The 26,999-nt window shown below is 40.8% G+C and overlaps 1 protein-coding gene across 2 annotated transcripts in view; it reads left to right on the top strand.

Moving 5' to 3' along the window:
* Positions 1 to 26,999, top strand: part of LOC134534235 (protein Skeletor, isoforms B/C) — a 168,495-nt gene that overhangs the window by 118,597 nt on the left and 22,899 nt on the right. The window contains exons 5-12 of one of the 2 annotated variants that reach the window (XM_063372515.1): positions 9,769 to 10,007; positions 13,404 to 13,584; positions 16,059 to 16,079; positions 19,264 to 19,439; positions 20,859 to 20,955; positions 22,991 to 23,234; positions 24,664 to 24,840; positions 26,136 to 26,234. In XM_063372515.1, the coding sequence (XP_063228585.1) occupies positions 9,769 to 10,007; positions 13,404 to 13,584; positions 16,059 to 16,079; positions 19,264 to 19,439; positions 20,859 to 20,955; positions 22,991 to 23,234; positions 24,664 to 24,840; positions 26,136 to 26,234 (1,234 nt within the window). The remainder of the gene's footprint in view (positions 1 to 9,768; positions 10,008 to 13,403; positions 13,585 to 16,058; positions 16,080 to 19,263; positions 19,440 to 20,858; positions 20,956 to 22,990; positions 23,235 to 24,663; positions 24,841 to 26,135; positions 26,235 to 26,999) is intronic. The other variant, XM_063372516.1, reaches the window with a different exon arrangement.

The following is a 26,999-nucleotide window of genomic DNA, read 5'->3' as shown; positions in this document are numbered from 1 at the left end:
TTTCACCAACGAAATGTGGAACCGCGAATGAATTTTTTCCAGTCGATACGATTGGCAACCCTGTCGACTCTCGCAGGTAGTGAGTAGCGCACAGAGGACTCCGGAGCTAATTCTGCAGATCATTTAACTCGCCGATGATTCTCGTCTCTGTTTGTACACAGAAACACTTTTATTTCACAGGGAGAAAAAAAAAGTTTTTTTGTTAGACTTCGACATAATGTTTTACTTGATTTGGTGGTTTATTATTGGTAGAGACATGAAAAATTCGCAGATTCATTTAGAGCTAGACTAGAATCCAAACTCGTCCACCTTCATTGACTGGATCACATTTTACCTGAAGGAATCTGAGCCAATGAAATACACTCAACAAAGTTAAGAGGTGTCATTAGTTATTAGCCAATGAGCAGGTGTAATTGTCCCACGCACGTAGAGGATCGTGGAGTCTATCCTAGATGACACTGAAACCACGAATTTCTTCAGTCCTTTATTATTGGCTATAGTCGGTGATTTCCCATTTTACTGGACCAATGAAAATGCGGTTACTTACATCTGAGAATCCTTGGTCTGCCGTAACATCAAGAGAAACCCACAGTGTTTACAAAAAAAATAGCTCTGCCACGAAACGTTTTCATGCGACTCATTCTAGAAATTGTTCAATATATATACATATTTTTTTTTTAATTTCCTCAAAGACATTATTCGATACTTTATTAGTTGAGGCTTTCTCAACAGCTCAGACTCAACCAGATGGACAGTAAGCCAACAGCACAAGCAAATTAAAGGCGTGTTTATTTGAATGTTAGCCAATAGCGAAATGAATACGCGATAGTTGAAATTATATTTAATTATTAGAGACCGGAAAAATTCGCGAATTAATTTCGCGATAGGCTAATATACAATAGTTATACCTCAGTGCTGCCTCTGCTATTGGCTCGCAACTCACCTGGATGACTCTGGGCCAACGAGAAACGCCCGACTAAAGCTTTATCGAATCACAGGCTGCTACGCTGGGACGTCTCACAATACAGCAGCCAATGAGTGGGTGAAATTTGACCGAGTGTACGTAGAACTATGGAGTTCATCCTGCAGGTCATTGAACCCGCGAATTTTTCCGGTCCCTAATAATTATTATAGTTGAAATGAATCAGCCCAGAGACGATGGGAGGATCGCAGACGTCGCTCCGGAGACAGTCTCCAGGTCTCGTCTCGTGTCTCAACCACACCCGTCGCTTCCCTGGTCGCTGTTCGCGCAGGCTGCGTCTCGCTCCCCGAGCACAGAGACACAGCTCAGGAACTGATTCAATTCAGTTTTTTGCACATAACACCATTGCAGTTTTGCACTGTTTTTCATGGAAAAAATCCGAAAATAAAAATTATATAAAGATAAAAAGTAATGAATATTATATCTTTATATTTTAATTTTTTTTATTTTTGGAATTTCAGAAATCATATATATATATATATATAATAGATTTTTTTATCTTCATAACTTTTAATTTTTTTTTCCAGAGTTTTCCATGAAAAACCGTGCAAAACTGCAAATTGCGTACGTTCAAAAAAAAATACATTAAATCAAAATTACCAATTGCACGAATCATTTAAAGAACGTATCACCTCAGGAAGTTTGTCGGGTTCTCAAGCTAAGTAACTTTGCCAGTGGTGAAGATGACATTATTTGTAGCTTACTCCGGAAGGAATTTGGTACCTATAACTAGGGACCGGAAAATTTCGCGGATTCAATGACCTCTAGGATAGACTCCATTATCCTCTACACATCTCAAGTAAACAAGCGTGTTCATTGGGTCCTAAATTGCGAGACGTCTCCACTGGGTAGCTTGTGATTCGACGCTTCTTTTGTCGATAGTATCTCATTGGCCCAGAGAGCACCAGTTAAACCGCGAGCCAATAGCAGAACCAGCAGAATTATACACATGTTTGAATTTCAGCCTATCACGAAATGAATCCGTGAATTTTTCCGGTCTCTAATCATTTGAAATATTATTGAAATCAAAGTGAGCACAAATTGGAAAAATTTATTCCAACAATTCCGCGCCTGATGCATTGATTGCTCAGTATGGAAACGCTGTTACATTTCGGGTAAAGATTTCCGGCCCCGTGTAGCCCCGACCCGTCGACGCGCTATGCTCCACCGCGCAGCCACTTGTGCGCACGTATCGGCGCCCCTCCCTCCCCCACCCCCTTCCATGGCCATCCACCCCCTTTCCTTCCTCACCCACTCGCTGTTCGCACGCCCGACCCGAAACCCTTCTCTGGCGGCCATGTTGCCTGGCCACCCTCCGTCCCTTCCCCGGCCGGTAATGATCAATCCTTTAAGCTGATTTCACTGCAAACAATCCGAGACGGGCAACCATTTGGGGTTCGTTACCGGGCGGGGTGGCGCCGCTGTTGTAGTTCTGTGGTTGTGTTGTGTTGTGTTCTTGTGCTGCCCTCTGGTTCCGGCCAGACGTGAGCCCGCGAGGGGCGACGCCTGCATTCCCATGGTAACTCAGGGGAATATAGATGACGTCTTCAACCTCCTCGCGTTCCGCCGCGCCTGCACACCTTCACATCACGTCATTGTTCTGGAAAGAAGCTGGGAATTTAGAGACCTGCAAAATTCGCGGATTCATTCGGTGATAGGCTAGAAGTCAAACACACATACCTCTTAGATAATTTTGCTAATTGGCTTACTGTCCATCTGGACGAATCTCAACCAGTTATAAACCCTCAACCGAAGAAGGATCGAATCACAGACGAACCAGCTGAGACGACTTACAAGTCGGCAGCCGATGAACTTGCGTTATTTGCCCGAGTGTACAGGGGTATGTGCAGTCTATCCTGAAGGCCATCGGAACCGCGAATTTTGCAGGTCTCTAGCTAGGATGCATGCTACTGCGCATTCTTCACCTGGGCTCTCATTCATTAAAAGGCAGAGACTGGAAATATTCGCGATTTCGATGACCTCTAGGATAGACTCCACAATCCTCTACACACTCCGGCAATTGCCACCTGCTCACTGGCTACTGTCTCGTGAGACCTGTGCTTGCGATTCGATACTTTTTTGGTTGAATTTTTTTTTTTTTTTTTTCATTGGCTCAAAGTCTTTCAGATAAACTGTGAGTCAATCACAAAGGCAATATAAAGATACAGTTGTTTGGATTATAGCATATGAACCCGCGAATTTTTCCGGTCTCTAGTTAAAGGGTAGTTTTCTAAACGTCCTGAGGACAAGAAAGCAATAACAACATTAAAAAAAATGTATTCTAATGGCAAGATCACGTGCGATCCTGATAGACGATTAAATATTGCAGCAGTCAATGCACAGTATTTTTTTTGTAAGAGGAACAAGAAATATTCCAGTAAAAATTATATAGGCTATATATTTTTGTATACTTGTACTTTTACTTGAAAACAACTGTATTACTACAAAATAGTGTTCGCAGTTACACATTCATGCTTTGTGTTGTCCCAGTACCTGAAACAGCGCACATAATAAGCACCCACCGATACAACAAAATAAAGTCAAAATTTTGAATATTCGATTATCTTTTCTACCTGGGTTAAAAAAATAATAATAATGTCCGAATGAAACGTCAATTAAAATATAAATTTAAGCGTCAATTTTCGTAAGAAATACTCCGCATTATCTCGAAAAATATAATTATTTCATACATGCAAAAAATAACCATAGCCATGTGTTGTACAAAGATAAAATATTTTTCTTGTAGTGTTACAAGCTATTTCTTGACAACTGATTTACATAGGGATTGTTTTTTTTTTTTTTTTTTTTTGTAAAAGTACAGAAAATTGGTTTTCTGTGTGGACAACAGACAACGGCTTGAATCTAGATCGTAGGCTTTCGTGCCGAGAGACATTAACTATTTCTTGGCGTCTAGATTGAGGCGTGCCTTGTTGCAGATATCTTCAACGGAGATTAACAACTGAGACCTGGTGTTCCGGCGCGGTATTTTCCCCATGCAAACACTGCGCCGTAACACCAGGCCTCAGTGGTCTATCTTCCTTGCAGATGGCTGCGAAAAGGCTCGCCGAAACGACGGGCACGTCATCTTTTACGACAAGAAAACAACCCATAATGCCATAAGCTAAAAAGTAGTTAAGAGACGCCGACCTTTATGTGTACAAGCGTGTGGATTGTATGCCGATTCCAGTGAATGTCGCTCATTTTGCAGGCCTCTAGATATACCTACCCACGTAATTTTTGCGCACTTTCCTTGACTTTGAAGCACGTATACGTTGAATTGACTTTCTGTTATTGTGTCAGCGTATGTTTTAAACGCTAGTTATGAAACCTTTACCGGTGGAGAGGGTGGGAGAACCTTGCGACCAGCTAATCTATCGTCGTGTGGTGAAACGACTTAACACTCGGGGTGACACAAGAGCGACACAGCTGTTGAAGCAACATTATTTATCCTCGAGGGATGCAAGCCAATCAGAGCATGACGATAGGGACAGAAAAAAAAATTGGCAGATTCACTCGTATCTAGGCTCGGGTAAAAATGCCACCTGTTCATTGGCTGTTGACCTGTGAGACATCTCAATTGGAATACAATTGATTCGATGTTTTTTTTTGACGTGATAACATCTTATAAATCGGAGAGTGCCTGCTGCAGGCACGAAAAATTGTCACGATCCGCACTAAGCCGAGCGAAGAAGAACCGGCCAAACCACCGTGCGAGAAAATCTTCCATAATATCAAACAATTTAAGGCGGGCTTTTTAACATATTGTTCGTGATTATATTAAAAACAAATTATTCAAATTAAATTTGCAAAAACTGTAAATAATATTTGAAAATTAAAAGTAAGCACTTTTTCATCAATGTTTTCTTATCACGTTATCACGTAAAATTATCGTCCGTAAACCGACTTTACTGACAACCCCCTTTTTTTTATAATGTTTTCTCATTGGCCATAGATAAAGACCTGAAAAATTCGCGGATTCTTTTCGTGATATGCTACAATTCAAATAATTATACCTTAGCGCTGCTTCTGCAATTGGTTCACTGTTAATCTGGAGTAATGAGGGCCAATTAGAGACCCTCACTCATTGAAGTGTCGAATCACAGACACTCGGTCGAGACGACTCACGAGTCATCAGCCAATGAACAGTTGGCATTTGCCCGAGTGATTGGAGTATAGTGAAGTCTATCCTGGAGGTCATTGAACCCGCGAATGTTTCCGGTCTCTAGCCATAGAGTGTTTTCCCTAAACTTTTAGCGAATAGCAGAGAATCGCCACACGGGTGTTCTGATGATAAATAAGCTTGAATTTGTAAAAGTTTTATATGCTAATGAGGAGGGGGGAGGGGTTGTAAAAGGAAAGGGGCGGATGAAGAGCGCTGGCTGCCTGGAGTCGGGGCCTGGTTGTGGCGCTTGGCTCAAGTGGCGACAGTCGCCTCATCGGCCAGATACATCGCAGGGTGGTTACCACAACGCCGAACGTACAATAACGCCGAATACCATAACGCCGAATGCCAAATTGATCGCAACGCCGACAGCTAGAAAACTGCTGTGTACCACAACGCCGAAACACAGTAACGCCGAAAAAATGTTGCTGCGGGGAGGGGGGGCCACAGGAGCAAAATGAAAAACAACTGAATGAATTTGTGTGCTGACCTTACCTAACCTAACCTTTGTGGCAGTCCTGCAATGACATTTTTGGCGTTAATGTATTTCTGCGGTTGTGGCACACAGCAGTTTTCTAGCTGTCGGGAGTTGTAGTCAATTTGTAGGGGCAGGTATTTTTCGCGAAAATATCTGAACGCCTATTGGACTGCAACAAGGTATACCCGCAACTGTGGTTTCTTCCTTGTGATTGGCGGCCGTCTGCGAGAGAACTCGTTGCCTTATTTGACCGAGCCACTCAGGACGCGTTTGCTTCCGTACTGAATTACTGTGGTTGGTGTTGTAACAATCGACATGTACCTGAAAGAAAATCACCCAATAATGGAACACAGACAATGCTACAGTGTTTTAACTTTCAGCTAGTCTCGAAATCTTTTCGCGAAATCTACATGACCCTATCAATTTGGCATTCGGCGTTATTGTACGTTCGGCGTTGTGGTGCGTCGCCCACATCGCGCCGCGCGGCTGTCGGGTCGCCTCGCGACAGGGGCGCAGGAGGAGGGGGCGAGGTGCCACAGACGCCGCGCCTCTGACGGCGGCTGTCAGCGGCAGCGGGCTTCTCCCCGGGTGGGAGGGGGGGGGGGGGCGCGCTGGAGTCGCCCCTTTGAGCCCGCGAGTCCTCGTCAGTCCTCGACGCGAGAAGCGCCTCCCCCGGGCGAATAAATGAATGAATTATGTCTTTGCGGTCTCCACGTCCTCGTCTTCACTCCTCGAGAGATAACCGAAGACGACGAGATGACAATATGGAACCTGGGGCGTTGACGGAATGAAAGGGGAAGAGGATGGGAGAGTAACCCGGGGAAAGATCCACCGGCCACGTCTACCACGTTTCCCAACTTGCGGGGAAAAAAAATAATAATTCTCCACGTGTTGGAAGAAACGCGCCGAAGACTCGTCCATAACTGGAGACCTGTAAAATTCGCGAATTCAAATCCCTAAAGGATAGACTCCATGATCCTCTACGCACTCGTGCAAATTACATCTGCTGATTGGTTACCGACTCGTAACACCTGTTGACTGGAATGATCGTGATTCGCAAAATTCTTCTGTTAAAGATTTTTCATTGGCCCAGAGTCCTTCAGATAAACTGTGGCCCAAACACTGAAGCAAAATAATGTCAAAAGTATTTGGACTCTATCCTATCGCGAAATGGATCCGCGAATTTTACAGGTCTCTAGTCATGACATCTTAGGCGGTCACGGATATAAGTTATGTCGGTCGTATGTTTAAAGAGAAGTGATTATAAACAACAACAAAAAACCGCCGTCTTGGATGCAACAGTTTATAGGTAATGACCTTTTTTTTATCGTTCTTGAAAATTTGTCTTCGTTAATGCACAGCTCGTCGCGCAAAGGGATGACTGAAGTCAATAGTGATCAGCTGCAACATATATATTTTTTTTCCTTTTGAAACAATTGACGATCATTATAGAATCCACTATTAAGAATTGAAGTATTTTTAACATTATTATCAAAAGTTACTATTTAGTGATATTATAAAATTTATGAAATTGTGTGGGAAAGGGAATACAGCTTTCGCGCATTAATGAAAATACGTGTTTTCAGTCGATAATGAATAGGGACCGGAAAAATTCGCGGGTTCAGTGACCTCCAGGATGAACTCGATAGTTCTGCGTACACTCGGTCGAATGTCACCCACTCATTGGCTGCTGTCTTGTGAGACGTCCCAACGTAACAACCTGTGATTCGATAAAGCTTTGGTTAGGCGTTTCTCACTGACCCAGAGTCATCCAGGTGAGTTGTAAGCCAATAGCAGAGGCAGCACTGAGGTATAACTATTTGTATATTAGCCTATCGCGAAATGAATTCGCGAATTTTTCCGGTCTCTAATAATGAAGCATTGGGTGGGTATTTTCCCCGCCATGTTGGGAAGAAAAAAAAATGTCCAGTCGTTGACTGTCTTATGGTCCGGTTCGGGTTCACTTTCCAATAGCGCGCGCTGCATCTGGATTCTTCCAGGTGTCTTTGGTTTGAATGTTGGCTACCCCTGGACTATGTCGTTGTTAGTTTGTGGGCTGCGTTGTCGGAGAGGTGACGTCATCTTCCAGGGGGATGGACATGCGCCGCGTGGGGACGCACCACAACGCCGAAATACCACTACGCCAAACGTACAATAACGCCGAAAACCATAACGCCGAATGCCAAATTGACTAAAACGCCAACAGCTAGAAAGCTGCTGTGTACCACAACGCCAAATTACCACAAAGCCGAAATACATTAACGCCGAAAAATGTCATTGCAGGACTGCCACAAAAGTTAGGTTAGGTAAGGTTAGGTAGGATAGGCTAGGTTACGTTAGGCTAGCCTAGGTTAGGTTAGGTTAGGTTGTGGTATTTCGGCGTTAAGATACATTTAAGAAACACACACAAATTCATTCAGTTCTTTTTCATTTTCCTCCTGTGGCCCCCCCCCCCCCCCTCCACGCAGCAACATTTTTCGGCGTTACTGTATTTTTGGGTTGTGGTACACAGCAGTTTTCTAGCTGTCGGCGTTGCGGTCAATTTGGCATTCGGCGTTATGGTATTCGGCGTTATTGTTATTTCGGCGTTGTGGTAACGACCCTGCACGCGTCACCGCGTGGCCACTGTAAAGCCGCTTCCCGTCCAGTTGCTGGTCACCTGGAGGCTTAGTGCTTGCATTGCGGAAACAGTTCTACACGACTTTTTGTTTTTTAAATGAAAGTTACCGTGTTTAACGACGGAAATTCAATATTGACGGGTGTCAATATGGATATACAATATTTTTTTTCTCTTGAGAATTGATGCAATTCAATTCAATTCAATAGGTTTTTACAGTCACAGTTTGTACACTTTACAGTTTTTGGTATTGCAACAGGGCACTCCAGCACTCAGTGCACTTTTACCTAATTTTATTTGACATACATATAAGTATATACATTTCTGATATGGCGAATCGGGACCAAAAAAATTTATTTTTAATGTTTAGGAAAAGCGGGAACAATTTTTTTTTTTGGAAGCTTTGTTCTTTGTGATTTCTTTTTTTCGGAGAGGGGATAGAGAGAAAATGAGGGAGAGAGATAATGAATAGAACCAATTTTCCCGGTGTTTTTTTTAAATATATATATTTTTAGAGAGGGACGTAACGATATATTAAAGTTCATTTTAAACATTTTTATTTATGTTACCGCATCTCTCATCCTCGTTGTTGTTGTTCTTGCTGTTGATGTTGTTGTTGTGGCGCCGGCCCATGACTTAAGCCCACCGCACACGGTACAATATGTTCCACTAGAATGCTTACTGGTTTCTGTACTGTGTAGGCTACAAGCTGAAACACTAGGTGCGCTACAAGTTTCTGCTGCACACGATTCTAGCTGCCTTACTAGTTTTGTTAAGAGAATATTCTCCACAACATATTTGTATTATGATAATTCACATTTTTTTACTGCATACAAACAAGGCACTTCGTTGTATGCATTTATTAAAACGAGGAGTTGGTCACTATTCCACTTCTTTCCGTCCATGTTTATCACGACATGCGCGCTTAAAAGTGTAAACATCCCCTCGTGCTGTTTTCGTGAGTTCTGATTGGCCACTTCTTAAATATTAGGAACACACCAAGCAACGAAAATAGGACGCTGTCTATTACGCAAAAACCAGTAGCCCAGCTCGTGCAGCTGCTAGCAGCATCCAGTTTTTGAATTCGAGTGAAGAAACTAGTAGTAGAGCCAGTACGACTCCTAGCTTTACAATATTGTAAGCAGGGGCGCAACAACTAAATTTCCAAAAGGAAGGGAGGGAGTTGCAACATACCTTTTTATAAAGAATCATCGATCCCCCCTCCCTTTTGAAGCGGTGGGGGTCCGGGGAAAAATTTGTATTTCAAGGTGGAAAATGGTGCTATTTAAGCCAGTTTTATTATATAAAAATTGATTACATAGCACTTTCTTTGCCCCCGTTTGCACACCACTTCAAGGTTTCAGAAAAGGAGGGGGGGGGGCAAAATACCCATCCCCCCCCCCCTGTTGTTGCGCCCCTGATTGTAAGGGATATTGTACCGTGTGCGGAGAGGGAAATGAAGGAAGGCAGCAGGAGGCGGATGGCTCGACGTCTCACGGTGATTGGTGCCGGGTGTTGGTCGGGCGCAGGTGAACTTCGGCGAGGTGTTCGTGCCGCCCGGCCTGGAGGTGCCTCGCCCCCGCGTGCTGCCAGAGTTCAAGCGCCTGGCGCACGGCCTGCGCTCGGGCAACGTCAGCGTGCTGGACGCCAAGACCTTCTACATACCCAACCTGCACTACGACGGCGCGGGGCCCGACGCCTACTTCTGGGTGGGCAACGGCAGCGAGCCCAGCCCGCTCGGCATCAAGGTGCCCAACGAGATGGGCAGGTGGGCGCCCCATCCCGACCAGCCATCCCCCCGGGTCACCTATCACCTTCAACTCTCCGGCGGAAACATTGCTTGTCTGTGAAGTCGGTTTACGGACGATAGTTCAACGTGACAACGTCATAACAAAACATTGATGAAATTATTGCATACTTTTATGAATAAAACTGAATAATTTTTATTGAATTATCACTATTTTTTGTATGGATACTAAGGAGTGAAATAAAATCTAACAATTTATTTTGATAAATTTACTTCTTTTTTTTGCACTCGTTAGTTCAAATATGTTTATTACTTTAACTAAGAGATTATTTTAACTATAACTTTTACACATGTTTGCTATTTAACGTCTTCCAATCTGTGTTATTCTGTTAAGGATAGGACGATGATAGGAAAAGTAGGAAACGAATGGGAGTGTTTCAAGTTTAATGTGCCTCGAAAAAGTCAAATCGATGGTTGTTCCAATCGAGTGGAAGAGAGACAGATGCGGCGCAAGCGTACAATGAGCGTAACGGGACACAGCGTAACGGACAATGTGCGTAACGGGACAATTTTGTGCGTGCAGCCGGCGTCCATCGATTTTTTAGACGTTGTCACGTCAAAAAAATTTTTTGAAGTGATAACGTCTTATAAATTGATGAACGCCGGCTGCACGCACGAAAAATTGTCACGTTGCGCACTGAGCCGAGCGTGCAAGAACCGGCCAACCACCGTGCGAGAAAATCTTCCATAATATCAAACAGGTTAAGGCGGGCTTTTTTAACAAATTGTTTCGTGATTACATTCAAACAAATTATTTAAATTAAATTTGCAAAAAAAAAAAAATATGTAAATAATATTTGAAAATTAAAAAAGTATGCAATTTTTTCATCAATGTTTTTCGTATGACGTTATCACGTAAAATTATTGTCCGTAAACCTTCTTTACAGGCAACCCCCTTTTTCTGATACGAAACAATGAATTTTAACAGTCCACATTTAGTTACAAGATGATAATATATTTAATCATCCTTTTCCCATTAAAGTACGTACTTTTAAATGTAAAGTTATAACCAAACAAACAATCACAACCGAGCTAACCTAAATAAAATATAGTAGTAAACAACTAACAAACTAGTAAATAAAACCAATTACCAGCAAATAATGGAACACGGTTCATGAATGTTAAACCAAGTGTTAGTACTGATGTCACAACTGATAACATTTTTCAAAATAGTAAACCCAGTAATATATTAAAAGAAAATTTCAAAATAAAACATGCCAAGTACATTGGAAACTAAAAACAATATGCATCATTTAACTTAAAATTAAAAATATTGAACTTTTTACGAACAATTTAAATAAGCACACACGCATGTTTGAACCTCGTAAATATAAGGTTTACATCCACTGTTTATTCCACTTTGCAATATTTTATTGTTTGTTGAGATATTTTATAAAAGACTTCCTGAAATGTGAATGTGACATTTGCCACTACCTCTAGTCAGGAAACAATCCCAGCAATGAACATCAGTGATAAATATAAAAACCCAAAAACAATTACCTATAGGATTAATTCAAATAAATAAATACATAAATAAACACCAGCAGCGACTTGAGCTGAGGAATGAATCAAAGAAGTCACAAAAGTAGGGGCAGCCATGATTGCTGGAAGTCGATGTCTTAAAGGAATCTGCGCACTCCAAGTTCCAAGGGTGGCTACAGGGCGATCTATCTCACAAGGAAAGGATGCAGCACTCAAATATGACATTTAATAGGTCAGATATCGGCTTTGGAGGATCCATAACATGAAATTGTCAGTCTTTTCTTTCATGATACCAGAGACTGCAACAATAATTGTTATTGAGAATTAAATTAGTCATGGCTTGTAAAATGATAAAAATTTATAATTGCAAATGCCAAAATTTAAAAAAAAATACACAAAATTTAATAAATATTAAATGGCCTCCGTACACAATGCAGTGTATCATGTCTGAAATTTGATAGTTCTCAGAAGATAGTGCCAATTATCCATGTATCCTACTTGCGATGTTTTTGACGTGATAACGTCTTAATAAATCGATGAACGCCGGCTGTACGCACGAAAAAGCATGACGCATTGTCACGTTCCGCCCGAGCCGAGCGTGCAAGAACCGGCCAACCATCGTGCGAGAAATTCTTCCATAATATCAAACAGGTTAAGGCGGGCTTTTTTAAATAATTGTTTCGTGATTATATTTAAACATATTATTTAAATTAAAATTTGCAAAAAAAAATGTAAATAATATTTGAAAATTCATAAGTATACAATTTTTTCAACAATGTTTTCTTATAACGTTATCACGTAAACCGACTTTACAGACAACCCCCCCCCCCTTTTTTTTTTCTGCCAAAAGTGTTTGCGCACGTCACGGAATTGTAGTCGGGTGACGGGTACTTCCGAGACTGGTTACGTGACGCAGGCCAGTACCTCCCGAGAAGCCTTATTTTCACAGACGAGAGAGCCGCACCCGAAGTTCCCCGAAGTTCATGCTCGCTTTTTTTCCCCCGTTCTATCTCATTGTATAAACCGGCGTGGCATTAAATTTTGCGGTCGATTACGATAGGTTAGCTACATTATAAATACTTTAAAACATTGTGGAAGGTTGGTTATTATTAGGTAAGTATAGCTACATTAAAAATACTGTAAAAGCATTACATGGTTGCTTAGCAAATAACTTTTTTAATATGTAGCCATCCAGGGCTAGGAAACCGTTTACATGATTGCACAGTATCTTTAATGTAGTTATCCTAACCAAATAAACCGTCTACAATGTTTTAAAGTATTTTGTAATGTAGCTAACCTAACCTAATTAACCATTAGTTATCATGAGTTACAATGTGAAAAAAAATTGTTTGTTTCTGTAAAGTCGGTTTACGGACGATAGTTTAACGTGACAACGTCATAACAAAAACATTGATGAAATGATTGCATACTTTATGAGTAAAATTTAATATTTTTTATTTTAATAGGTAATAAAAGAATAAATACTTGAAATTATACTAGTAATCAGATTTTTAAAATGCAAGAATAATTAACCTTTGTTGCCGAAATTGTTGTTGCAATAGGCAATGAAAATCACATTTACTTTTCACTTCACTTTATAAACAGTCGAGTGGAAGAGAGACAGATGCGGCGCAAGCGTACATTGAGCGTAACGGGACACAGTGTAACGGAACAATGAGCGTAACGGGACACAGCGTAACGGAACAACGTGCGCAACGGGACACTTTTTCGTGCGTGCAGCCGGCGTTCATCGATTTATTAGACTTTGTCACGTCAAAAAAAAAAACCGAAGATGCACGATCGGGCGTTGTGTCTCTCTCGCCTGTGAAAAGAAGGCTCCCGAGTGACGTGGCGAGGGGTTGTTCGTGCCGGCAGCCTGGAGCCGCTGCGCGGGTACCAGGGCGAGGACATCGAGATCCAGCTGCCGGGAAACCTGACGGCCTACGACATCGACTGGCTGGGCGTGTGGTGCGTGCAGTACCGCCACAACTTCGGCCACGTGCTCATCCCCAAGGACCTGGACGTGCCGCCGGCGCTCGGCCAGACCAAGATCACTGTAAGTCGCCCCCAACCCCACAGGCACCGCCGCCCGGCGCTGTCCGGCCTCGCGGACCTCTTCTTCGGCTAGCGCCCAGCGCTTCCCTGTCGCTGCGCCCGGCCGCAAACACGCTTCTCATCTCACGCGCTCTCACTTCCTCCTGACACTCTGCACATGTTCCTCTCTTATTTTATATAGGTACCTATATACGTATAGACCTGAAAAATTCGCGTGTTCATTTCGCAATAGACTGACATCCAAAAAAAGTATACCTTCGTACAGCTTCTGCGATTGTTGGCCCGCATGTTATCTGGGGAACTTCGGGCCAATGGAAAAAAACCTGAACCAAGAAAGTGCCGAATCATGGGAAAAAAATTGGTTGAGACGTCTCGCGAATCAGCAGCCAGTGAACAGGTGTGTCATTTCTCCGAGATTGTCGAGTACTGTGGAGTCTATCCTGGAGAGAAATGAACCCGCAAATTTTTCCCGTCCCTACCTATATATATATATATATATATCATGTAATGGTGTGTAACATTTTATTTATTATATACAATGGTATGCAAGGTTCCAAAATATTGATGTACTTTTTTTGTACTTTTTATAGTTAAAAATAAATATTTTTTTTGATATATACTTCTCTTAATTTTTTTTTAACTCTCACTCAAGTAATTTTTTTTTAAATCTAAATGAGTTACAGCAGTCATTGCAATGAATTGTCTGGAATTTATTTTTAAAAATGTATAAATTTAAAAAAAAAAAAATTTAACTAGTTAATAAAAATATCATTTCTCACACCCAACAATATAGATTCCATTAAATTGTCCCCTTTTTTTCAAGATCTGAAATATTTCAGCCACCCTGCTCTGCAAATCATTTTCATGTGAGATTTATTTATTTATTTATTTATTTTAATTTTAGAAAACACAGTAGAGGAGTCCAGAAGCTGTACCTACGTAGATTTGCTTTACATGACTTGGATGTTTGATAATAATATGATGATTTTGGAAACAAAAGTTAAAATATTACTCAACCAGCAAAGTAGAGGACAGATAGTTTGGTAGTACCATGGTCTTTTAACAGCCTTTATTGGACTTGTGACTTTTTTTAATTAACAAGATCTACACACCACCGGTGACATGCCATTACATTAGAATACTAACTAAGAGGTTGCTACAAACACGTAAAAGAAGTCTTAATTTCACTGGAAAAGTGCTTTTTCTGGTACGTACCCATTATGTCTAACCCTTTGTGATTGGAACGCAAAGCTCTTTAGTTACCTATTTTATAAATACATTATGAGTCTGCTACTTTGTTAGCGACCAAGGTGTTTGTATGGAACTAGCTTGTTTTAGTAACTTTAGAGATCTTGCCTACTTGTGATCATTTCAGAAAATTAAGAAAACCTAATACAACAATTTTAATTTAATCACATATTTACAATATGTCTACAAAAATATCCTTCATTAATTTCTTTTCTTGATATTTCACAAGTGTTCCTTTCATTTTATTATTTTCATTGTGAGTTTAAAATATCTAACATTTCCGGCATTGCATTTTTCACGGTTCAGATACAAGACACAATTCAACGAAAATATCTTTTTCATGCCACATAGCTTGTAAGCTGAGGTATTAAAAACATAAAAATATTACATCAAAATAACTGTACTCTCTATCACACAGCTTTTTTTTTTCTTCAGTGAAAGGATGTTATTTTCCAACTAGAAAGTACAAACAATCCAGTTACCTACAGAGCTCTGAGTTGAAAGCAAGAAGAATAGCCTGGAAAGATAATAATTGTGGATTAATGTAAAAATTAAAGAAAGGCTATGTTATTGAGCTTATTATAATTTTTTTTATTTTTGCATATTTTATAATAATTCAATCTTGCCATATTGTGATGCTCATTTTTTTTTTTTTGCCACTGTTACTAATTTACACAGACACATTTCTAAATTCATAGCAAGATTGGAATGTTACTACGTTAGATCGTCACTCTTTGAAGAATTGCACATGTCTGACATTACCAATTACAATTTTATTTCATTCATACCTTTAGAACAAGTTAGGTTACTGGTACAAAATATATACGAAATATAAATAAAAAGGTAAAACATTATAGAAATATTACTTTATTTATGCATTAGGAAATATTTAGAGCGCTATCATGTACACACAGAATGAAATTAAAATACTGGCACTATTCATAACAGAATTTTTAAGTAAAAACATTTTTTTTTATTATGAATGCACATTAGTCTTGATTGCTGTCAGTCAGTGGTAAGTGGCGACCATGACATCTTCAGCCTACACGCAAGGCTCGCAAGCAACGTAGGCAGGAGGAAGCTGTGTCGACCCAGTGAGAGGGGGACTAGGCGACACGCTTGCCAACTCCTCAGCCCCTCTGTCGTCGCGCCGGCTGAGGAAGTGGCAAGTTAGCGACTGCAATTTGTTTTCCGATTTTTCCATGCTGTGCCGTGGATCCGGAGCAGCCGCCGTGGTGGTACAACCCGGTAAGTCAACCCGCGAAAACCGCTCCTCCAGGGGGAGCCAAGGATTCACTGACCCCGGATCAGTCCCCCAACACATCAGTAGTTCGACATTCCCTTAGGCATCTTCGGGGTCGGAATAAAATAAAATAAAAACCAGTTTTGCAAGAATCTATACATCCAGACATCCCAGAAAAAAAAACAAAAAAAAAAAAAAAAAAATTTTTGTTAACAGACTTAACTAGTGACGGGTCGAATACAAATTTTCTCGAACCCGAATCTCGAATTCGAATTCCAAACAGTAACCCCTCGAATCCAAATCTAGGTCTCAAGGGTCCAAAAATGAAATAATGTAGAAGATTTGAAAAGTATTACCCACGGTGTTCAAACATTTAATCCTTTAAATGTGTTATTTGCAAACCTATTTTCCAGAATCAATACATATAGTAATTTTATTTATTTAGTTACATGTTAAAAGTAAAATATCTTGGGGAATGGTAAGAGTATAGGTATGAAGCAAAATATTGACATTGTAAATTTCAGAGGTTATCGGTGATGAATTTATTTTTAATTTTTCTGATCTCCTTTAATATTCTTCCAAAAATATATTTTTCTTGAATATTGAATTCTTTTAAATACTAAGGATTTGATGGTACGTGAGGTTTTGATTGGCTCATCCCTAAACTTAACCTAACGAATCTTTTCCTTTTTACAACATAAAAAAAAAGATGCACGAACACTGATTGCTTGGTGTCAGTGAACAAGGTTTCCCATTCCTCTATCCCTCCTGCTGTAAACAGACAATTCGTAGTGTATATAGACTGACGTTGATGACTGAGGCTGAATTCAGTGCTCCAAGTATCAACACGCACAACTAACTCCAAATGTTAGGTGCAGACTACTGACAGCTGCAAGAGAAAAAAATATTCATAGAATGTAAAAAAATATTAAAAAAATATTAAAATAATTTTATTTGCACACAGAAAAATAAAACTCTGGAAAATTTATTTCTTTTTACAAAAAAAAAAAAAAAACCTTTGTGTCCACCACTTACAGTGCTCGCTCCAAGAGCACGCACTGTAAATGATCCAATCAGACCATTTGAAGATCCCAGCTCTCGCCAATTTATGTTTTGACATTATTTATTCTTTTGCCTCGCGTACATGACAGATATTGTACGTTACCTACCCACTGGTGTTTTTCTTTTACTGTTAAGAATACTGCTTGTAAAATTAATTTGGAAAGGTCATTATGTTATAATCTGGCATCTATTCATTATTTACAACACAGACTGACGTTGCATAGTATTTATTTTGTGCAATTTAATTTATTTTTTTTAGGTACACCTTTTTTTAACAGGAAAACTACACATCTAAGGAAAATGTGTGAAAAGAAATCATACTGTGAGAAAATGAAATTTAACTGATGAAAACTGTGTAGGTAATTTGTAGTGTTCAGCATGGGCGAAAATCTGTAGGATCACCAGAGGGGGGGCTGTGAGATAATGTTTATCGTTCCCAAATCTAAGTTACAATTTTGATGATTCCAGAGGGGCCCGGGCCCACTTGGCCCCCTCCCTTTCCCCCCTCCTTAACGAAGGTGTTCAGTGTGTCTGCATTGTGTTGATTGCAGGTTTTCACGACCATGGTTGCCAATGGAGCTGGAGTCTTGGCTCGCATTGGAGTCACGTCTCAGTGATTGCTACAGTAAAATATCTTAAAAAACAGAAACAAACCTCGCAAGATTACTGCACATACTAAAAAACTGTATTGTTATATAATTTTCTTTTTAATTTTATGAAATTTAGAGATTGAGTAGTGTTGATGCAATTACATTCGCAATTTTTTTATAATTTTACAACGTATCCTGTGAATGCTCTTAGAAATGATTACATACCGTTCCAAATATTTTTCTTTCAAATCATATTAGCATTCGTTTCTGTGAACTGAAGTCAAGCAACTTGCATTCTGTGTTCAATGGTGTACCGACATGCATTTCGGTGTTGTTTTGGTTTTTATCACAATTAACCATGTAATCTTGTCCCTAGTGATCTGGAGTACATTTTGTTTTAAGCTATAGGTAGAGACCGGAAAAATTCGCGGATTCATTTCACGATACGCTAGAATCCAAACAACTGTACCTTTATATTGATTCTGTGATTGGCTTACAGTTTATCTGAAGGACTTTGAGCCAATGGAAAACCTTCAACCAAAAAAGCATCGAATCGCAAGCGTCCCACGAGTTGACAGGTCTCACGAGTCAGTAGCCAACGGGCAGGTGGCATTTGCCTGAGTGTGTAGGGGGTTGTGGAGTCTATCCTAGAGGTCATCGAGAGCGCGAATTTTTTCAGTCTCTAGCTATAGGGTTTTCGGGGAAGGGCGAGGGGTGAGTGCCCCCAGCGCCCTTCCATACGACTGCCACGGTCTAACAAGGAACCATCCCAGCATACGCACGGTGTGGGAAACAGAAATGAGCGTGGCCCGACTGGGTATAACAACTGAACTTCCGGAATGTGAGCCCGGTGTCTTGCCACTGCGGTGTCGAGGCTGGCTGGAGGGGCCGAACTTGTACCCTGCATTTGAACATTTTATAATTCCTTGCTGTGTGTTTACATTCAGGCAATAGAACTTAAAATATTAAACTACCTGACCTGACATGCTGTCGTTTAGAATACATGTGAGACAGGGGGGGGGGGGGGGGGACTTTCATGGACAGACGTGTCTTGTCAGGAACTTAGACTAATGATGATTGAAGACAGATCTGCGAACGAGGTCAACGTTAGGTTGCTATTCGTCGGCAGAAATATCACATTCGGTTGTGAACGATGCCGTGGGTTTTGTTTACAAACGGTACAGTTTTTTTTCAAAAGACGTGCGCTGTTGTTCCAGTTATCACATGTTAATTAAGCACAGTGACAGTTTTTCAGCATACGTGCGCTGTTGCTCAAGCTATCACATGTTAAGCACAGTGACAGTTTTTCAGCAGGTGTGCGCTGTTGCTCAAGCTATCACATGTTAAGCACAGTGACAGTTTTTCAGCAGCATGTGCGCTGTTGCTCAAGCTATCACATGTTAAGCACAGTGACAGTTGTTGCTCAGGCTATCACATGTTAAGCACAGTGACAGTTGTTGCTCGAACTGTCGCATGTCGAGCACGGTGACCTGACGACGTCCGGCCGGATTGAGAGGGGGAGTGCGTGTCTGTGCAGACGAGCAGCACCACGCCGGACCCCAAGGAGGTGCGGCCTAGCAACTGCCGGCAGCTGCTGGACGACCGGCTGCAGGTTCAGTGGGAGATGCAGGGGGACCACGTGCAGGTGCAGCTGGCTGCCCGCATGCGCGAGGACCAGTACATGGCCTTCGGGCTGAGCGGCGAGCAAGGCAGGCGAGTGCCCCGCCCCCTTCTCCTCCCCCTCCCGTCTCCCTCCCCCTCCTGGGGCGTCCACGCTCAGAAAGTACTCGGCTCCTGGGTTGTGGCTTGCTGGAAAAAACTTTCAAAGAAAATCTGGAAAAATACACCATACAATTTATGATTAATAAATATTTTTAACATTTGAATTCGACAGAATACAATAGAAATGCAATTAAACACACTACTAGAAAATAACAGAATGATTTACAACACAAACCACTGAATTCAATGAAAAGTACACTAGAAAACAACAGGATTGCCTTACAACAGAAACCAGCGAAAAACCAACAGAATACAATTATTAAAAAAAAACACTAGAAAACAACAGGCAAACACCCCCCCCCCCCCCCCCCCCAAAACAAAAAAAACCTTACAACAGAAAACAACAGAATGCAACAAGAAAACACTCAATTACAACATAAACTAACATAATGCTTTACCATATAATCCACTATAAAAAAAAACCAGAAAACACTAGAAAACAACATACCCCAATAAAGTAGGTAACTACTCCCTGATGATGGCAACCGCAACGTTGACCGAAACGTCGGTGATGGGGCTACAACCCAGAATTCAAGCAACTCCAGACAATTGGCAGGAAATCCTGCCATCTTTATTCATGTTCTGGAAAGTCAGGGAACTGAGAATTGGTAAGGGGATTTACTCGAAATCCTGGAAAAGTGTTGGAAACTCCTCAGTGATAGTAATTTGAGGGGAATTTTCAAGACAAATAGTAAGTGGAGAGAGAACTGTTGAAAAAACAAGGGTGAAGGACAAAAGAAAATCACAACAACTTTCATATGTACAACATAGAAGTTGTACAAATTGTGTGTTAATCTCATAATTGTTATCTAAAACTTTTGTCCGAACCAATTTTTGCTACAAGGAGTTGAAAAAAATGAGGGGTTGATTTAAAAAAAAAAAAAATTCATAACTCACTATAAAATCCTTTTAAAAAGTTTGTAAATTTATAATTTTTATCTAAAACTTTTCAGACACAATTTTTGATACGATGAACCATTTTGCAGGGGATAAAAAAATTAAAGGGGCAGAATTTAAAAAAAATTTATACTTTTTTTACCATGTACACTTCATTCTGTTTTATTGTAAAACCTTAAATTATTATCTACAACATTTGTCTGAAATAAATTTTTTATACGACCAAGGGGTCGAATAAACAGGGGTTGAATGACAAAAAAATTCATAACTCTCTTCATAGGCTTACAAAATTTGCATGATCAATTTTACATCTTCAGCCCAAACATTGTAAAAATCATACATTTAGTAATAACAAACCATGTTGATAGCAGGTCCTCTAGCAGCTATGCTTGGCGGATGACAGTCATTTCTCATGATGTGTGATAACGGCAGGCATGTGCTGTTTTGTTCCAGACCGTCGATGGTCGGTGGCGACATCGTAGTGGCCTTCTACGACACGGACCGAAGAGCGTTCCGAGCTGAAGACTACTACATGTCGGCGACAGCACAGGTACTTGCTCGCTGCTGAGCCGGGCACAGCGAAAACACAGACTCGGCCGAGCTTTTTTGGCGTGGCACATGTTTGAATCGACAAACAGAAAATTGAAAATCTGGAAGCAGAAACATAAATCCTTAGTGAATTAATTTGTTGTTTTTGATTAGTAGATTGTATAATTGGGTGTCTCATTGATTTACTGGTACTAAATTAAACACTAATGATAATTTCTCATCTTATATCTTCAGTGTACAGCTTAATCAACATTATCAGTCAGTTTGAGGGTTTTTTTTCTAGCACTCAGAATTCATAAAATTGTACATTATGATAGTTAAAACTAGAATTTTTTAAGTAATTTTTTTAACCTTTAAAACCGTTTTTGAAAATTTTTATGTCTAAAATGAAAAGGGGGGGGGGGGGGGGGGGGGAAACTGAACAGCATTTAAGAAGAATTTTTTTTATATCTCGGTCAATCTGTGATATTTGAATATGTATAACTCCAAAACTACTGCAGTCATTTTAATGTATAGGTAATTTAAAGCTTACCGTAACATACAAGAATGTCCGGTACTGACACGCCGCTAGCTCGGCCATGGTCGAGGTGATTGTTTAAGTAATACCTCGCACGCAAACTGCCAGTAGGGCGGTGTGAAGAGATTTTTCTGCCGGGCCTTGACGAATCTCCAGCATTTTGGCTATTGTTGAAGCCACTCCTTTGTATCTGGAACCTTAACACCTACTTTCTGGAGTGATATCCAGACTTCACCCACAACTTTACCCTACAAGAACCACGGTGGTGACGTGGAATAATACTCATTTTTACATAGTTACACCAGTGCGGTGCTACAGGAAACAATGTAAATCTCAAAAGGATATAATTTATTAATTTAATTGGCCCAATGGTTGGAAACAGTTCAACAGGACTCTATTAGTAAGACTAATAAAAAGTTAAATATATTTAATGTCTGTTGAAGTCGGTGAACAAATAAAATTATGGCTTCTCGTCGTACAAAATACATCCATTGCATCTGTCACCGCCATTTCATCCCTCCTCTTTTCACATAGAAACATCCTTGTTTACAAATTTAAATTAAATATAATTCTACCCTATAAAATATGCTTTACACAAAAAAGACTAATAACTAAAAAAAAATATTAATATGTCAGTTAGTTAAATGTTTCCTTCCAATTTCAATTAACTATCATATGGACTCCCTTTATTGCCACCATTTAGTACATTCGCTACATTAAACATATGAGTAGTAATTAATACTCTTGCTTACGCTAGTTCCTTCCACAAATTGTAGTATTAAACCTAATTATTAAGAATACATACTTTATTGCATCACGCATACACTTGACGAGTCCTTAAATCAAACACAACACGTTATGAAGCTGACTTCACACGAGAATGAGCGGTGGGCTGAACTCGAGGAGGCCCACTTCAGCAAGATTACCCTCTGTCATCTGGGAGATAATATGTATAAATTTTTGAAGATTAGTAATTCTTCAATACTCATCACAGTGTCTTTATTCAACAATTAACAATTTTTTATTTTTATTTTGCAGCAATTTTTGTTTACTGTAAATTAATCCTCATAGTACTTGTAGTAAAATAAGGAAAAAATGTAAGAATGTACAGATGTATAAAGATTAGAGACCCATGAATTTCGCGGATTCATTTCGTGTTATGCTAAAATTCAAATATGTAATTACACCTTAGTGCTGCTTCTGTCATTGGTTCTCTGTTAATCTGGAAGACTGAGGGCCAATTAGAGACCCATCACTCATAGAAATGTCGAATCACAGAGGCCACCCAGTCGAGACGACTCACAAGTCAGCAGCCAATGAACAGTTGGCATTTGCCCGAGTGTGTAGAGGATGTTGGAGTCTATCCTGGAGGTCATTGGATCCGCGAAATTCACAGGTCTCTAATAATGATGTATTCGAGTGTTTTATAGGACTTTGTAATGGCATGGAAACCTTACTGGTGTAAAAGCGTACAGTTGCCGGATCCCCCGGAATGCAATGTGACATCTCGCTGCCGCAGTGCGACGGCAAGAACGGGGTGTGTCCCGACGAGCGGATCGGCGGACGGAACGATGTGACGCTGGTGTCCGGGGACCGCCGGAACGGGGTGACGACCGTCACGTTCCGCCGCCCGCTGCAGACCAACGAGCCCATCAACGACCGCGCGATCCCCGGCGAGGGCGAGGCGAGCGTCATCGCGGCCATCGGGCCGCTCAACAGCCGCAAGGAGGCCAACGCGCACGCCGTCCCCGACAAGACCACCGGTGAGGCCCCGGCCGCCCGCTTCCATCCGCTGGACCTTCATCGAGGTTCATGGCTCACGGCGTGAAACCTCGCGGCCAGAATAAAAAAAAAGGGGGGGGGGTTGCCTGTAAAGTCGGTTTACAGACGATAATTTTACGTGATAACGTCATAAGAAAACATTGATGAAAATTTGCATACTTTTTTTTAATTTTCAAATATTTTTTACAGTTTTTTGCAAATTTAATTCAAATAATTTGTTTAGATACAATCACGAACAATTAGTTTAAAAAAACAGCCTTTAACATGTTTGATATTATGGAAGATTTTCTCGCACGGTGGTTGGCCCGGTTCTTGCACGCTCGGCTCGGGCGGAACGTGACAATGAGTCGTGCTTTTTCGTACGTGCAGCCGGCGTTCGTCGATTTATAAGATGTTATCACGTCGAAACACAAATTTGCGTTATTTTAATAATTTTCACAGTTTAAGAGCTTTTTAAATGACGCTTACCCAACCTTCCCCAACCTTTCGACAATGTCCTGGGAGCTGCGGACAGGGGCACTCAAAGCAGGGACGTCTCAGATGGTGGCAGGTCGGCGGTGTCCCTGGGGCTTGTGGAAGGTGAGCTCAGACCGCACTGGCCGACTGGTGCCCTCACTGCGACCTCCCGCCCCGCGGTTCACGAGTCCTCCACGGGTACCGTTACCGCGCCAGGAGGCTAACAACGTGGGAGCCTGTCTCCGTGACACAGTGGCGAACCGCTCTGTAGGGATGACATATACGGTGCAAGACATTTTCACCTAGACCAGGGGTCGGCACACCGTGGCTCGCGAGCCGCATGTCGGGCCGGGGGGGGGGATTAGGGGCGAGATAATGTTTATCATTCCCATTTCACAGTTACGATCATGCAAGCGGGCCCCTCAGAGAAGTAATTTTTGATTCTCGGGCCTCCCTCGAATCCACGCCCTTGCTGTATGTCATGGCCTATTCCTTCCCAAGTTTTCCTTGAGCCTTGAGTCTTGGACGTTAAATCATATATGAAAAATATTTTTTTTGCAGTAATAAAATTTCCTTGATGATAAGTTCAGTTTTACCTTATGTATAGGAGCATGCATATTTCGCGAAAAGATTCCAAGACCAGTTGAATGTTAAAACACTGTAACATCGTCTGTGTTTCGTGATTGGGTGGTTTATTTCTTATTTATGTAGATCGTTTCGTAACCAATCACAGTAATTCAGTGCGGAGGCAAACGCGTCCTGAGTGGCTCGGTCAAACATGGCAACCACTTCTCTTCTCAGACGGCCGCCAATCACAAGTAACAAACCGCTGGTGCGGGTACACCTTTTTGCAGTCAATTAGGCATTCAGATTTTTTCGCGAAAAATGCCTGCCCCTACTTATGTATGAAGAGAGTCAGGGTTGTGACGCTTGTCGGCGCGGGCGGTGCTCCAGACGACATCCGCATCGACTTCAGCAGCCTGGACGACCACGCGTGCCCCATCTCGCTGTTCGACCTGCCCGAGGAGACGGGCCTCACGCCCTGGCCCTCGGCCATCATCACGGGCGAGACCGTCTTCTCCGCCAGGATCGGGCCCACCGGCGGCAAGCGGGGCTACACCCCCATCACAGGTCAGCCGGCACAGGGTTTTGAGAAGGATCACCACTAGAACCTTTATCATTTAAGGATTTTAATTTACTTATGAAAATAAGATATCTGTCTCATTAAAATAAAACTTTTCAATAAATGGTACAAGGGCTAGAATATATCATTTAAGGATTTTAATTTACTTATGAAAATAAGATATCTGTCTCATTAAAATAAAACTTTTCAATAGATGGTACAAGGGCTAGAATATATAATTTAAGGATTTTTAATTTACTTATGAAAATAAGATATCTGTCTCATTAAAATAAAACTTTTCAATAAATGGTTCAAGGGTTAGAAAATATAATTTAAGGATTTTAATTTACCTATGAAAATAGGATATCTTCTTTTCGATTGAGTTTTAAAAGAAAATTGTCATACTAAAATCTCAGGGAACAGTAGACTTTAAGAAGTCCAACATTTACACATATGTTTTGATTTTTAATTATTTAACTTTATTGAGTTAATTGTGTATTTATTTCATTAAATCAGGTCATAAACACATATAGTATGTTAACATTATTTAACGTATATACAGTAACGTGTGCAAACCGGCATTCAATACAGTCTTCTTGCAAACACAATTCCTGTCGCTTCTGTGTGTAAGACATGTAACTAGGTTATTTTTTGTTATATCTGTAAAGGTTTAAATCAGTGTTAGCAAAGAAAGCAGTCAATTTGGTAGGGGTTTTTTTTTTTTTTTTTCAGTTTTACTATAAATATTGTCATATTTTGTAGGGCAATTTTTTTTTTATAAAACTAAAACCACAAACCCATGGAATAATGTAACTTTATTATGAGCACACTGCTAATTTTTAAATTATTAAAATATTTTTTTTATTATATTGGAGGGGGGAAAGAGGGGTGGAAATATAAACTGCTGCCGACAAATAAAACTAAATAAACATAATTCCAAAAACACTTGCTCAAGTGCTATCTTGGTGAATTGGATAAAAATTTGGTTTTGTAAGGTGTGCCATATGCTCGCTGCTACAGGGTTAGACACAGTAGAACTGCTACAAAATGTGTTACTGTTGCGCTGTTAGCTTACTGCATCGCAGCACTTTCCTCAAATATTTAAATACATACCACAGAGAGCATATGAAAACCATGGTACTCACAAAATTTGCTGTACTAATGAATACTCTGTGATTATTGTCTTCTGATTGCAATTTTAATGCACTTGTTCCAAAAGAACAGATAGTTAAGTGTGGACGGACCGTCTTTTATTTTGAGGTGAATGTGGGCCATCCTGAGTGCGTGCTCTGTGTGTGTCAAGGTCACCCATCGTGGGGGATCGCCTGGTACATCAACGACAAGCTGATCCCGGAGATCTACGTGGAGCGAGGCCAGACGTACACGTTCGTGGTTGAAGGAGGTGAGGATGCTCGCGAGCTGCTCTGACTGCCGCTGGCTTCGGCTCCGAACTGCCTAGTGTGCATAGCCGACGTTCCGCTCGCCTGCGAGCTCAGGCTAACTACGCAAGAACGCGAGACGCAACAGACAAAAACGTTAAATAACATCATTCATAAGGCACTCGAGATGCAAAAAACACAACGCAAGCACCGACCAACTTTCAACTTCTCATGTTTTCGGCTTGCGTTTCTGCCTTCCATTTCTGAAGTGTAGTGTTCCAAAAACATTTAAAGGCGCAAACATTATGTGTATAGAAGGTTACAGTTGTTTTATTACATGCATCACATTTTCAGCTATCAAACTTTTGCACAGTGAAAAAATAAATCCTTAAAATCAAATAATTAAAAATTTCACATATATTCAAAATAAACAAGCCTGGGAAAGTAAATTTGTTCTCTACTCTTTTAAAGTTTCAAGTTGTAGGTTTGGTGATGCCTTTGTTTGTTTTGTAAAATTTAAACAACTGTTACTTTCTTGGATTGGTCGCTTTCCTTGCATAGTTTATAAACCTGGCCTTGGTCCAACACTTCATTAGTGGGTGTTTCTGGGGTGATGTTGAAATATGCTCAAAGAGTGCAGCTATGCCTTTAGGCGGTGTGACAAAATCTGCAGAGTCAGTACCGAGGCTAAATGTTCTTTTCTTTTAATCTTAAACCAGTTACTTGCACTTGGCTTTTAAATGTTATTTTATACATAGCGATAAAATAAATGACAGATCTGATTAAGG

Source organism: Bacillus rossius, chromosome 7 (genome assembly GCF_032445375.1).
Source record: "Bacillus rossius redtenbacheri isolate Brsri chromosome 7, Brsri_v3, whole genome shotgun sequence".
Lineage (NCBI taxonomy): Eukaryota > Metazoa > Arthropoda > Insecta > Phasmatodea > Bacillidae > Bacillus > Bacillus rossius.
Note: the sequence above shows the minus strand (reverse complement) of the source record. Positions and strands in the feature narration are given on the sequence as shown.